The sequence below is a fragment of the Falco biarmicus genome, chromosome 11, assembly GCF_023638135.1.
Source record: "Falco biarmicus isolate bFalBia1 chromosome 11, bFalBia1.pri, whole genome shotgun sequence".
Classification (NCBI taxonomy): domain Eukaryota; kingdom Metazoa; phylum Chordata; class Aves; order Falconiformes; family Falconidae; genus Falco; species Falco biarmicus.
Window position 1 is genome coordinate 14,452,876 of NC_079298.1, and position 14,412 is coordinate 14,467,287.

General features: G+C 58.4%; 2 protein-coding genes across 11 annotated transcripts in view; both read right to left on the reverse strand.

Moving 5' to 3' along the window:
• DMAP1 (DNA methyltransferase 1 associated protein 1) overlaps window positions 1–3,869 on the reverse strand; it is a 35,702-nt gene extending 31,833 nt beyond the window's left edge. The window contains exons 1-3 of one of the 5 annotated variants that reach the window (XM_056356704.1): window positions 3,852–3,869; window positions 3,242–3,400; window positions 401–492 (exon numbers count right to left, since the gene is read on the reverse strand). In XM_056356704.1, coding sequence (XP_056212679.1) covers window positions 401–492; window positions 3,242–3,343 — 194 coding nt within the window. In that variant the 5' untranslated portion in view covers window positions 3,344–3,400; window positions 3,852–3,869. The other 4 variants (XM_056356703.1, XM_056356702.1, XM_056356706.1 and 1 more) reach the window with 4 other exon arrangements.
• A 3,880-nt stretch (window positions 3,870–7,749) lies between these two features.
• Window positions 7,750–14,147, reverse strand: LOC130157278 (Krueppel-like factor 2). 6 transcript variants are annotated; one of them, XR_008824764.1, is made up of 5 exons: window positions 13,089–14,144; window positions 11,849–12,824; window positions 10,830–11,001; window positions 9,376–9,532; window positions 7,750–8,182 (listed from the first exon to the last, which is right to left on the reverse strand). XR_008824764.1 is itself a non-coding variant. In XM_056356707.1 (4 exons), the coding sequence occupies exons 1-4, from the start codon at window positions 13,179–13,181 to the stop codon at window positions 8,113–8,115; spliced, it is 1,311 nt and encodes a 436-aa protein (XP_056212682.1). In that variant the 5' UTR covers window positions 13,182–14,147; the 3' UTR covers window positions 7,750–8,112. The 6 variants fall into 6 exon arrangements, 3 of the variants coding, with proteins under 3 accessions (XP_056212682.1, XP_056212685.1, XP_056212683.1); XR_008824765.1 differs by having other exon boundaries at window positions 8,668–9,532; XR_008824766.1 differs by lacking the exon at window positions 7,750–8,182 and adding an exon at window positions 8,189–8,780.
• Window positions 14,148–14,412: the final 265 nt, after the last annotated feature.

A 14,412-nucleotide genomic window follows, 5' to 3' on the forward strand; every position in this document is an offset into this window, starting at 1 on the left:
TGAACAGAACCATCTGGAAAGCAAACTGTGCAAGAGCCCTCTGAAGCAAGGGCACAATCCACAAGCTAAATACAGGGTGCAGCAGAATTCTTTTTGCAGAAATAAAATCACATACTGTTCCAGTTGCAAACAGAATTAGATACAGAAGGGTAAGAACACTGCCTTCTCTGCCCTAGCCTTGTGCCTGTACCTAATTCATCTCCTACACAGAGCAAACCCCTCAAATTTAGAAGACAGACACTGTCTATGACTGTCTAAGAATGAAGGATACAAGCATGGGCCAAGCACAGAGGGGAATCAGTCTGGGAAGTGAGACTGCCCATGATTCCAAAAGGATGCTGCCCTGCCACCAAAAGCCCAGCCTACCCCACAACCTGCACAGATGACCACAAGCTCTTACTTTTTGTCAGAGTAGAGGAGCGCATAAACTTCTCTGTGCATTCCTTCTGGCCTCTTAAATGTCAATGTCTCCGAAGATTTCTTGGATTTTTTCTGAAACAAAAGAATTGCATTTTAGATTCAGAATCAGCAATCGCCAAGGGAACACTAAACTACATAATCTGCCCCTCTGTGATGGTTTTCACTTTTATCTGGTTTTAGACACCTTGAATTTCTCCAGGAAAGTGCCTGTTCCTCGTGGAAGACACTGAGAGCAAAACATGCCCATTTTCAGTGACAGCACTCACCAGTACTCAGACACTTGTTGCTGATAACACTCAACTAAATTCCAAGTTGAACATCTGGCTGTAGTTTTCAGGGGTTGGTGACTAAGCCTTTTCTTACTAAGTAAGCACTGTCCTCACACAAGGGTATTAATGCATTTTAATTGAGTGAGTCTCTGCCTTTTAGAGAAGATAAGAAATGTCTTCTCACTCTCTTTTAGCTTTTGTCACTTTGTTCTGCAGCAACTTCAGGTTTTCCCAGTTGTGATCAAGCCCTTGCAGTAGCCCCATGACAAAACTACCAGTATCACCTACAAAAGTAAACTCCTATTCCTGTTTCCACTCTCCCATTTATACAGCAAAGAATATTTTTTGTTAGTTTTTTTGTTATATAGTTTCTTCAGACGAGGAATTCAGTGTCAACTACTGGATCTGGTGACTAAAACCTTGCCAGAACTGATGGTTTCTAAGACATAGGCCACCTCATGTCACATACGCAAGTTTATAAAGCAATCAGCTTTGGATTCAGGTAGATACAGTAACAGCCACATTAACAAGGCATACTTTATTTAAGTAGGCCAAGTTTACCAAGTAGTCCAGAGTGTTTGATCTAACTGTACCATCTTTATAACTACTAGCCATGTCATTACTTCTAAGTACTTGTTTACCATACTGCTACCAACTTTTAAATCAGAGTATTCTGCAGTAGTAAAACTAACGCTGTACCATAAATTGTATTAAATCCATACAGTCACCTTTATCAAACAAATTCAAAATCCCACTAAAAAAATAATCATCTGTCAGCTTGGACTGCAACTACTTTCCATAAAACTTCATGACAGACATTCATTATATTAGCACCTTTTCACACCTAATCAAACACCTTTCTCCTAGCATGTCGATCACTTCTCCCAGGAGCAACGTAAGGCCAGTTGAGGCAGTTACCCACAGGTCACCGCACACCCTGTTTGAACACATGCTTCTGGAATTCCCCCAAAGTTCCCAGATTTATTAAATGTTAATATCAGCAGGCCAGAGATCAGCTCAGCCAGCTCTTTTAGGAGTTGAGAACAAATTACTTGGTCCTGCTGATTTAAATGTTTTTATGCCTAGTAATTTTTATTTTAACATTCTCAGTCACTAATGGACTGGAAAGTACTTCACGGTTCTCTTGTGATTTAAAGACATCAATCTGTTTCTTTTCTAATTGAGAACAGATCTATTTCCTGAGCAAGTGCTGCACTGTTATTAGCAATTTTTCTCTCTCCATGCGATAATGGCTTATACCTTTGGTTTGATTTAGGTTCTGTACTGTGTAGAAATTCAGAATGTTTCACTCATGGCCGCAAGTGGCCTCCTGCACCCCTCACCGAAACCTCTCACTGCACCTCCCCTTCTTCCATCTTTCCATTACAGCATACTTGAAGAGAAACCCATCTTACTCTCTGCTCCAAGAGACACAGACAGACACCTGTAGTCCTTCAGCTCTCTGATACCTAACAGACAAATGCATCTAAATCAAAGAACTCGCAACTCTGAATACTCACTGGCACATCATCGCAGGCCGAATCCAGCCAACAAGCGGCTCACCACACACACTATTCACCAATACAGCTGATAACTGACAATTTTAACATTTCAGCCTTTAAATTACTGAAATTCATCAGTTTTCCATTACATCAATTGTACTGTGCATCCCATCCCAAGCAAGGGGTTACGAAACCACTGTGCCTCTCTTCAGAGACACTTCAGTGGAGGCAACAATCAGGAAGCATTTACAGGGATTGCAGTGGTTGCGTATGTCTGGGGTGGCATTGGGGTGGGTTGGTGTATTTTTTCCAAAAAAATACACCAGCTTTAATTCAAATCACACCATCTCTGTACCAGAGAACTCTCTCCCCCAGCTCGTATCCAAGCACCTCCACATCCCGTAACTACTCATGAATTAACCTTCCCAATACCTTGCAAAGCATGGGACAGCCAAGACCTTGCCTGAATTTAAAATACAGAAAGCAACAATACATCATAGCATATTACCACACAGAACACAGCACATGACAGCATAGGTCCTTAAAAGAGCTTACTAACTTGCCTATATTCCAGTGGGCAACAACATACCCCAGTTCTCCCAAACCCCAGCCATACACGGGGACTGCTTCCACGGTTTGAAGACACCTACCACTCAATCAAGTCAGATTTTTTTTTTTCTTCTAAAACAGGACTGTGTTCTATTATTTCCATTTGTTTGCGGGCTAGATGGTAAACATACTTCACATTCACTGCACAAAATGGGAATTCGAGAAACAGCTGAAAATGTCCCGGGGCCAGGACACCATTCACACAGCTCCAGTTTAAATACCACCTCCAATGCCACAGCGCAGTTAACTAAGAACACCAGCAACCCAGGAGTGGGGCCCTCCAGGCATTTCCACATACTCCTAGGAAGCCTGAAAATAAACGGACTACAGCAGGAACATGCTTTATTCCATCTTTTTTCCAATATCCACCCCAGACAGTACATGCAAAGTCAGTCAGTGGCTAGAAAACAAGCAGCAGCCCCTTAGGGCATCGCAGTTCACCTTATCCGAGTTGATGATATCCTTTTTGTTGATGGTGCCCGTGTTCTCCGACTCCACGCCACCCAGCTCCAGGATGTCCCGCACGTCTGCGCCCGTCGCCATCTCTCCGCCTGCCCGCCGGCCTGCCCTGCTGTCCCGTCCTGCCCGCCGCCTCCAGCTCTGGGCGGTGAGGGAAACCAGGGGGCCGGGGTTAACGTGCACCTCCCACCCGGCCTGTCCCACACACACACGCAGAGGTATATCTACGTATATACACACATACACACACACACGTATATCTACACACACACTCCCTCTTCAGCCGCTTCCCCATCCCCCGCCCCAGGCCCAACAACGGGCCTGGTACCCGGCAGGTCCCGGGGGCCACGCAGGCCGAGCCCGCGGCCCGGAGCCCAGCGGCGGGGTCCCGGGGAGCCCGCGGGAGGCCGGGCGGGACAAGGTGCCACCACAGAGACGCAGCAGCCCCAAGCCAAGCCGGTCCCGCGCTCACCCACCGGCGCCGGCTCCGCGGCCAGCGAGACGGTGCGCCCAACACAGCGAGCCGGGCAGCGCCGCTTCCGCTCCCGCCAAGAGGCGCCCGGAAGCGCCCGGAGCCATTTGGGGAACGCACCGCGGAGGTGGGCGCTGCCACTGCGGGTTCGCGCCCCGCGCCCGGCAGGTTGCGGCCAGCCGGGGCCCGGTGCTGCCTCCCTCACGGCCCGGCGGCAGCGCCCGGGCCCGCCTGGGGCCGCCGTACCTCCTTCCCCGCTCAGGGCGGGGAGCCCGCTGCGGGCGGAACTCGCTCCGGCGCCAGGAGGTGGCAGCACAGCCGTGCCGGGCCCTGCCGGTGCCTCCGGGGCCGCCCTCCACCTCGGCCCGGGCCGCGGCCGTGGGTCGCCCCGTGTGCGGGAGCGGGGGATGCAGGGCGCGCGGAGGCTCCCACCCGCGCCCCCCAGTTGCCCGAGGTGACGAGGCTGAGGTACCCGTTCCCCTGGCCTTGGGGACGGATTGCTGGGCTCTGCCCGGCCGGGGCAGCTCTGCCCACCCCGCAAGGTGGCAGCTGGCAGGCCGCACAGGCCCTGCTCTCCCAGGGGCTCTCCGTGCCCCACACAGCTTATAAGGAGTTTTCCCATCTCCTTGCAGGGTCCTAAGGTACTGGCTGGTGGCTGCGGCCCTCTCCCGCTCTCCCTGCCAGCTGTGGTGGCCCTGCCAGTGGCAAGCCAGGTGACAGCCTGCCAGGTGGGTGCTGCACCGCGGGGCACATTCAGGCTGCCTGTCCCGGTAGCACAGGAGAGAGGGTGGGTGTCCCTGAGGGGCTCTCCTGTGCAGCAGCCCAAGATAAGCACAACCCTGCTGCGCCAGGGTGACTCCTGCACACAGCCCCTCAATGCCAGCCAGGCGGTGCTGGAGTTGCCACTGTTCCCATCCTGTTGGCAATCCTTTCCCATGGGGACTGGCACACCACTGCTGCACCAGGGCCCAGCCAGGACCAGTATGCCCCAACAGGAACTGGTGACATCCCCCTGAGTGTCATCTGTTGTCCCCAGGAATCATTTAAGCCCTTATCTGTTCCCTCCCACACTGCCAGGGCTGGCTTTTAGCATCTTGGCCCTTCCTCCCACCAGGACAGAACTGATCCCAAAGTTTCTCCCATCCCATGCATTTGCTCTCAGCAATGCCATGTCCACTCAAGCCCTCCCTCCATTAGGACATGCAGCCATTCCTAAACACTTCTAGCACCTTTCCTTGCTCTCTTGCCAAGGCTGGCCTGGAAGTGGGGTCCACTCTCCCACAACGCAGGTCTGCAGAGGGAGACAGGGCTTTCCCAGTGCTGCTTCACCCCTGCCCTGCCTGCCTGGCACTGCTGCTCCAGGGAGAGCTTTATAAAACCAGAGAAAGAGGACCTATCTGTTTGCCTCTCACTGGCAGGTTGTTCACAGCCCATTCATGTTGTTAAATGGCACTTAAGAGAAAATGCAGCCAGTCCCAAAATGAAGTGCAGAGACTGATGGCTGCTCAGTGTCTTGAGTTCTGATTATATCTCCCGCTTTTAGACCTGACCTGCTCAAGCCCAACTTCCAGCCCTGCCCCAGCAGGACTCAGACCAAGCTCTACCCCAGTGCAGGGCAATGAAATCACTCCTCTTTAACAAAATTGGCAGCACATTTTGAGCTCCTCTCCCGAGGGTAGCAGCTTTTTAACCTCATGAAAGTTGGAGTCTGTGGGCAGCTGGGTTGTGTTATCCACAGCCTGCCTGCCCCCGCACCTTTGTGAGCACGGGTGTCCCTTCAGGGCTGTGTCCCACTAGGAGCTGTATGGGCCTGCAAGCAAAACACATCAGCTGGGTGCTTCTGCTAACTTGATCAGTAGTGCAGCAATTAGCACTGCCTTCAAAGGGTCCCAGAGATGTTTCTGGGCAGCAGCAGCTGCATTCCAGAGCTTGCAGTGTCACAAAGCAAAGGGTCACAGCTGGAGACCTCGGTCAGCCTGCACACACCTGGTCCATCCTTGAAAGTCCTGCACAGGGACGCATGCCTGGATCTGTCACCTCCCCAGAGCACCAGGGTCCTGCCTTGCTATGGCACAGGAAGAGCCCAGGGAATGCAGCAAGTTGGGGAAAGCCAGCAATGCTGGGAACACCAGTGCTTCTGTGCCCTAGGGCTTTGGTAGTGGGGGACAGCAACAGCCAGCATCACTGTCCTGTAACTGCAACCCCATCATACACCTCCTGTCGTCCTGTGGGCACAGGGTACCAAGCCTGGGTGACTTCACTGCCTTCCAGCAGCTGGGGGAGGGATGTCCCCTGACATTGAGCCCTGGCAGGAAGGCAGCACTGGTCCCCTCCAGGCCAGCTGCCCACCCACCCTGGGGTCCAGGGGGAAGGATGCACCTCATGCCCTTTGCCAGTGCCCCGGCTGCCAGGCATGGCCAAAGGTGGCCCCAGGCCAGAGGTGTGCATGCCTCCAGCCCAGGGCTCAAGGTATGCGTGTCTCCCTGCCTGGCACCAACAGAGGAGGACAAGTGCAAACACTGTGGGCAGTGGGGCGGGAGGAGGTTATCTGGGGCCCAGCAGTGGAAAAACTCTTGGTGTGTGACTAAGGCACGATAGCACCAGGTGTGGGTCCAGACAGGGCAAGCAAGCTGGGGAGTTATCGCTTCCCCATGGGTTCAGGTGCCTGAAGCCAAATGTTTCCTAAGGGTGCGGTGACAGCCACAGCCCCGTTATCATGGCGCCTGGCCCACCCCAAGCGGCAGGGATGTGGGGGCAGTCTGCTGGACCTTTCCCTCGTGGCAGAGATGGGAAACTTCCCACTGCCCCACTGGAAGCAGGGACACCAGACCTGGCAGCATCCTTCAACAGGGACACCTTGGCCCTGGGGACCCAAGCTCCCACCTCACATTGTGGCAAGGGAAGGTCTGTGTCAGCCCCTCCAAGCACCCACAAACCATCCCTCCCACCCCAGAGCACCCAGGCTGTGTCCCACATCCAGCACCCTCATCCTCTCCCCAGTTCCATGCTGTCCCCATGGACTAAAGCAACCCCAGGGTTGGGGCCTTCTCGAGCCCCCCTTCTCCCCACAGCCCTACAACCCTGAGCCAGCTCTGTGGGACCTGTTGGCTGCAGCATGGGGGAACCGCACAAACTGTATCATCCCCAGGGGACAGAAACTCATCCAAGCTGCTCTATCACCCCCCCTCCAGCTATGAAACCCCCAGCATGCTGCTCCTGCTGGCAGGTGACTGCATGGTGCCAGGCCACGCTGCAGCCATGACTCACCTCCCTGCTGGGAGGTGTTTCTCCATGCCTCCTCACTCCTTCCCTTCCCCACTTGCCTCCCCACTGTGCCAGTTCAGCTGCACCCCAAAGCCACGGGGCTGCATTTTAAGCTTTGCAGGGGGGGTCGGGGACCTCTGTGTCGCCCATCACCAAAGTTCCTGGGGGCCTTTTTCATAGGAGGTGACCAAGGGGGGAAAGAAAAGCCAGGCTGGCAGGGAGAGATACAGCCCAGAGCAGGGTCTGTGTGGCCCCAGTGTGGGGATGGTAACATGGGCACTATGGCATTGCCCTGCCAGCCATCTTTCCCTCTGCACTGGGCCTGCAGCAGCCCAGCATGTGACCCAGGACACCATCACCTGCCCCAGGCTGTGCCAGCCATGAACTCAGGGGCTGTATGCAGGCAAATCAGCTCATCAGCCACCAGCCTGGCTTCTCCAGAGCACCCTCCTCTCCTCTCTGGCACAGCCACAGCACAGGACACACTGCTAGTGCCACGTCTCCTGCAAAGCAGGGTCCTGCCTGGTTGACTGGTGTGTTTTGGGTCCCCACATGTGTCTGCCAGGCCAGGACAAAGGACTTTCCAGCTGACCACGGGCACATGGACCGCAGGCAAGGATTGTGCCCCAGCCCTGCCTTCCTCAGTGCTGCTGAAGGTGTTTTCTTGCTGCCCTCATCACTTTGCAGGGCAGGTTTTGCCAGGGATAGGACTGGGCTCCCTCCTCCAGTACAGAGTGCATCTTGGCCCAGGCAATTGGAAGAGGGTGTTTTTTATTAACAGCAAATTAACCATAATTGCGTTTTCCACTACCGCTGCTCCTCCCCCAGGTGAGGTTCCCAGCCATGCCGGTCCATGCGACCGCCATGCCACATCATGTGCCCGAAGGAGTGCCTTGCCCGAGGCCTGGGGGAGCAAACCTGGAGCAGCTCTGCCCAGAGAAGGACCCAACATGCCTTCCCCTGCTCTCGCCTCCGTGTAAGGTAGCGGCAGCAGAGCCGGACCTTGCTCCCGCCCTGGTGTAGCGATGATGAAAGGCGAGGAAGAACTGGTTTGTGCTCTGATCTCAGAGCTGAACCTCAAAACAGCCGTGGACTGTCACTCCAGCTCCCAGGATGCCTAGGGAAGACAGGACAGCAGAGCCAGCCTTTCCAGTGGGACGAGATGGTTGGAGAAATTCATGGTTCCCCTGGAAATAAAAATAATAATCATAATAAAAACACAAAGCCAGAGATTACTTATATGCATACAAACATGCAGGCACGCACTCTCCCCATCTGGCTTTGCCAGCCTGACTCATCGCTAATTCAAACAGCCCACACCTTTCCCTCTCCGTCCATGTGACGTTTTGAACAAGTCTCCAGGGAAGAGGCAGTTTTGCTCCAGCCACCCCACCAGCACTGGACCCTCGCCCTTGAGTACTGGGGGTCCCAGGAGCAAGACACCCCCAGTACCCCATCACAGGTCACTCGTGTCCCAGCATGGTCACCCCCCACGCAGGCAGCTCTCAGAAAGTGGGGCAAGCAAAGGGTGGAGGCAGCTGGGGAAAGGACAAGTGATTGAGCCTGATGGATCCGTGACACCTGTAGATGCAGTCCCATGCCCAGGCCTGCAGGCAGGACATAACATACCGAGCTGCTCCCACCCTGCCTGGAGACACCCATGCTTTCGTACCTGCTCCAGGCAGACCCCAAGGCTGGGTGCTGCCCCAAAATGCTAGCTACCCCTCAAGGGGACACCAGCCCCGCTTTGCCATTCCCGTCTTCTTCCAACTTGACTCTCCCCATCTGCAAGCAGGAAACGGGGAAGGAGTGGGATCAGCCCAGCCCACCTCAGCAGTACAGCTACATCCCATTTCCGCTTGTGGGACAAGGAGCCCCAGGGCATCCCCCAGCCCTGGCCAGCCGCAGGGGGGTTATGGCAGCAAGCACAGGAGGAGGAAGCCACCACCACCCTGAGCCAAGGCACCCCACAGCCCATACAGCACGTTCCCGCCCTGCCAGCATGGTGTCAGGTCCAGACAAGCCCCTGCCTTCAGAGGGATGCGTGCATCACGGGTAATCAGCTGTGGGAGGGAGGGATGGAGCCAGACCTGCTTGCTGAGCTCGGGACCTGCCAGCACGCTTGTGCTGAGTCACCACCTATTAACGCAGGGAAACCTCAGCACCTGAACCCCACCAAGCTGCCAGGCCACCCCCAAGAACAACAGGGACAGCACACAGGACCAGGTGGCTGCCACCAGCCTCCTGGTTATGACCACAAGGCCAGTGCTGCAGAGCTCCCACTGCAGGGGACAGCGGGACAGGACTGCTCAGAATGAAGCTGGGACCAGTGAGGCTCCTGGTACGGTTTCAGCTGCCATTCCCCTCGGGGATGACTCACCGCAGGACCAGTCACGCCATCCCGGTGCTGCAATTGCCCCATCTGCAGATTAGGGAAACTGAGGCACAGGGAAGTGGGGTGACTCAAGAGCTGTTGCACAGGAGATGCTGCTCAGATGCCGAGGCTTGGGCGTTCCCCATCGATCCTCCGCAGCTAACTTAAGCAGAAATGAACATCGATGTAAATATTTACTGACAAGCAAGCCCAGCCTCACCCTCTCCTCTTAGAAGAAAGCTTTAAAGTAAACTCTCCTGGCTCTTTCATGTTTACATCTTGTTTATTTATTATACAGCAGATCACAATATTTCAACAGTTTGCATATAAAGAAAAGTAACATTTCAGGGTGCGAGAGACCTAACGTGCCCAAGCAGAGAAATGTTAATTAACAATATACACAGACGGGAACAGTGCACTTCCCAAAGCCGAGACTCATCTGTGTTCCCAGCTGGAAGAAAAAAAATATATTAAAAAAACCAGAAACATTATATATTACTGCTTTGTTTAATTTACAACTTGCTTTGCAGAAGCCGCACATAAAAAGACTCATTTTCTTTTGAGTTTTTTCCCCCTCTACAAAAGTTTCAAGTATAGCAGAGACCTGGGCATTCATAGCTGGACTCAGTCCTTTACACACTAAATTTCAAAAAGCAGCATGGGAAAGGCAGCTGCAGCAGTACCTGGTGTCATCCTGAAGGGAAGAAGACAAATGAAAGCAGACAAGAGCCACTTTAGGCTCCTGAGCAGGAAACTGTGGGAACGGCCAGGATTGGACTGCCCAGTGGGGTCCCGAGCTGGAAACAGGAGCATCCCTGCTTCCTGTGCAAGGTGACACTGCACTGCCAACCCCCTGCCAACCTTTACAGCCACGAGCCACAGTCAGGTCCCACCCTTATCCCGTCCACTCTGGGCTATTGGGTCAGGAGGTTTGTTCTGATGGCCACAACCGAGAAGACTAGCAACCCACTTCCCAGAACTACAACCCGTGCACCCAGCGGGCATGGGTCTCTGGCCAAAACCTGGCCAGAGTCAGCCACCAGAGTCCCTGGAGCCAGGTGGGTGCCAGTATTTGAGGGGAAAAAATTAAGCTGATGCCAAATACAAGCCAGGGGCTCTGGGAACAGATCCTTGCCTGCACCAGCACCCCCCACTCACTGGGTACCTGGCTGGGGGGGGTGGTACCCTCCAGGCACAGGGAGCTGAGTGGTGATGCCTGGCAAGGGCTGGAGGCACTTCTTGCAGCTTTGCTCCCCATCTACACCCCAAAGCAGCCCTTCCCCACCACTCAGCTGGGCCCAGCTCTCACAGCAGGGGCAGGAGAAAAAAAACTAGTTATCAACTACAAGCGGAGAGGGCTGGGCGGCCGGGCTGCTCCCCAGTGCCGTTCCAGGCCCAACACTATTTACACCGTGAGCTGGCTCCGAGGACACCAAGCCCGGCCACAGCCCACCGCTCACATGTGCCGCTTCATGTGGAGGGCGAGGTGGTCAGAGCGGGAGAAAGCCCGCTCACAGAGGTGGCACTGGAAGGGTCGGTGCCCTGTGTGCTTGCGGTAGTGGCGGGTCAGCTCATCGGAGCGGGCAAATTTCCAGCCACAGCCTTCCCAGGTGCAGTGGTAGGGCTTCTCACCTGTGGAGGAGAGGGGGTGTCAGTGGGCTTGGAGGTCCCCATCCTCCCTATGCCTTTTGCCCCTGTGCTCCCCTGCCCAGCAGCCCCCTTTTTCAAGGGAAATCTCCAACCTCCCCACCCATCCTCAAGAGAAGGGAGTCCTGCTGGGTACTCACACTGCACACCTCTGCCTGCCCCACCTTTCCTTCATCCCCCATCTTCCTGCCCTTCCCCATATGCCCCGCATGGGGCCAGTCCTTTGGGCACCCCTGCCCCACTTCAAACAGTGGATGCTCCCCTGGCTCGCCCCTGCTGTGGGGCTGCACCATGTGCTCTGCTCCAGCTCTGCCAAGGGGGTCTCACCATACACCCCGAGTCTGTCTCCCTGCTCTGCTCACCCCCACGTGGGGGGATTCTCCATGTGCCCCCAGGCCCTGCCTCTCCAGGCACCCCTGGGCCCTCAGATCAGCAAGTGGGGGTGTCACAGGAGTGGTCTCACTGTGGTCCCCGTGTGCCCCTACCCAGCACAACCACGGGGTCTTTCAGAGATCTCCCAGGGGCATCCCCACTCGCACCCCGCCCCGCATGCAGGACCCTCCTTCGTGCAGCCCCGTGCCGGCTGCGGGGTCTCCCCAAGTGCCCCCACCCAGCCCCACCACGGGGACCCTCCGCGCGCCCCGGGACTGACCACGGCGGGTCTTCACCGTGCGCCCCCGGTGCCACCTCCCCCAACGGCCCTCCACAGCCCCGGGAACGGCGCCGGAGCGGGTCCTGGCTCTCGCCGTACACCCGGACCCCCCCACCTGGGACCCTTCGCGCGTTTCTCCCCCCCCGCGCGCGCGCCGCCCTCCCCCCCAGGCGCCCTTACCCGTGTGAGTCCGCATGTGCGCCTTGAGGTGGGAGCTCTTGGTGTAGGTCTTGCCGCAGCCCGGGTATTCACAGTTGTGCGTGGCCGTCCGCTTGCGCGCCCACGAGCGGCGGCCGCGCTTGGGCTTGCAGTCCTCGGGGGGGGGCCCGGCCGGGAAGTACTCGAGCACCGGGGAGTTGGGCGGCGTGACCAGCAGCCCGGGCAGCCCCGCCGGGCCCGGGCCCGGCCCCTTCAGGGGCTCCCTGAAAACACTGAAGTGTCCATGAAACTGCGGCGGCGGCGGCTGGGGGGCGAAGTGGGGCGCGTAGCGGTGCGGGGCCACGGCGTAGTGGGGCGGCAGGTCGGCCAGGAGGTGGGGGTCGGCGCCGGGCAGCGGCTCCTCGGGGGGCCCCAGGCGGCCGTGGGCGAAGCCCGGGTAGGGCAGCGGCGGCCCCGGCACTGGCCCCGGCCCGGGACCCGGCGCTACGCGCGGCTTGTGCTCGCCGCCGGCCGGCCCCAGGTACTCGGCGGCAGGCAGCCCCAGCATGCAGGCGCGCTCCTCCGGCTGCTCCTTCTTGATGCGGGGCCCGAAGGGCTGCGCAGGGTCCAGAGGCAGCGGGCGGGCCAGGGCCGGGTGCAGGGGCGGGTGGTGATGGGGGGGGTGTTGGGGGGGGCCGCCGGGCACCCGCAGCTCCGTGTACTCCCTCCGTTGCAGGTCGCAGTGGCCGGGCAGGTCCGGGGTGAGCAGCTCGGCCACGTAGCTGTGGCCCTGGCCCTCGGGGTAAGAAGCCGGGAACTTGCCCGATGTCGGGTAGGAGCCGTCGCTGTCGTAGGTGGTGCCGCAGCTCTCGGGGGTCTCGGGCAGGGGGTAGTTGGGGCCAGGCGGCCCCTGCCCGCCGCTGCTGGTGTGCGCCAGGATGAAGTCCAAGTCCACGAACTTGCCCAAGTCGTCGTCCTCCCGCTTGACGGCGGCGGCGCCGTCCTGCTGCAGCATCCTCTGCTGAGGAGAGGGGCGTCAGGACCGGCAGGGCCGACGGCGGCGCCCGCCACCCGGCCCCCACGGCCCGCACCTCCCGCCCGGGGCGGCAGCTCCCCCCAACCCGTCCGACGGGTCGGCACCGCTGCGGCTGCACCGCCGCCAGGGCGCCCTCCGACGGCGGGAGGGGGCCCACCCCCCCAGCCGGGCCGAGCCCCAGCCGGGCCGAGCCCCAGCCCGGGACGTTCTGCCCCGTATCCCCCCACCCCGCCGCCCGATCCTTACGTGGAGCATGTCGGCGGGCCGCTCCTCCAGCGGCAGCAGGTTAGCAAAAGTAGAGATGGAAGGCAGGGTGCTCTCGTCCACGGCCGCCGCCATGGCGGGCCGGGGAACCGCGGCGGGCTGGGGGAGCGCGGTGCGCGGAGCCCGGCACCGCTCCGCTCCCCGCGGCGGCGGCAGCGCTGCTCTGCGCCGCCCCGCGCCCCTAAGCTGTTAACAGCATGGCTGCGCCCCTATTGGCCCGACTAGCCTTGATATTCGCCGCCGCCGCGCCCTATTGGTTCCCGTGGGGTAGGCCACGCCCACTCTCGTGGCGCTGCCCGGGCGGGCTGGTGGCGGCTGCCCCTGCCCGACGCCGCGGCCCCGGCCCCTGCCCGCGCGGTGGGGTCCCCGCGGTGGCGGGGTCCGTCGCGAAGCTCGGGGTCCCTCCTGCCCGCGGAGCAGCGGTGCCTTGCTGGCTTGCCCCGCGCAGCGGGCGGGGAGGGGGGCTGGCGATCGCAGAGCTGGGGGTCCCCCCACACCGTGCCCCGAGTGGGCGGTGGGAATGTGCCGGCGGGGGTGCGGTCGGCGAGCCGAGCCCGGCGGTCGCCGTCGGGGGCGACCAGCGCGTCAACGAGCAAAGGTGGTGTGGCTGAGCTTCATGCAACAGCGCCCGTGAGGCTGCGTCCTCGGTGCCGTCGGCGAGGCAATCAGTAGCCCAGAGCGTACCGGCTCCCATCTGGCCATGCACAGGGTGCGTGTGTGAGCCGAGATAACCGTCTGGTATACCCTGCCGGGGGGCTGGCAGCCTGCCTGCAGCGCCTCATCTTGCCCCACAGCCCCTGCCAGACGTTTGCCTGGCGATCAGCGCCCTGGCTCAGCCTCCCACCGTCTGGCCGTGGGGGTACGGGCTGGCTGTCCGACCTTGTGCACCCCATGGAGCCCCTGGGATGGTGCCGTCAGCCCCAGGACTTCCCACGGCGGGGGCTGCAAGGGGATCAGGCTGTCCCACCTCACAGAAGACACTCAGGTGCCCCAGTCCACGCTGGCAAGCTGGGACATAGCATGGAGACCCAGGGTGCTGCGCAGACCTCCCCAGGGGCTCTCTACTGCCCTGTCCGGCTCACAGTGAGACCTTCTCTGTTTGGCCCCTGTCCAACCAGTACCAGGAATGGCCCTGCTACTCCTGCATTTGTCAAGAAGCAATGGCTCTTATCTCCTGGAGCCTGTCTCCCTGCTTTCTGGGACTTTCCATGTGCAGATACCTTTCTAAGAACTGGGGCTGCTGCCTGCACTATTCAGAAGCGAAGAGTCAATTTGAAAAAAAACAAATATAAACACCAAAGGTGAG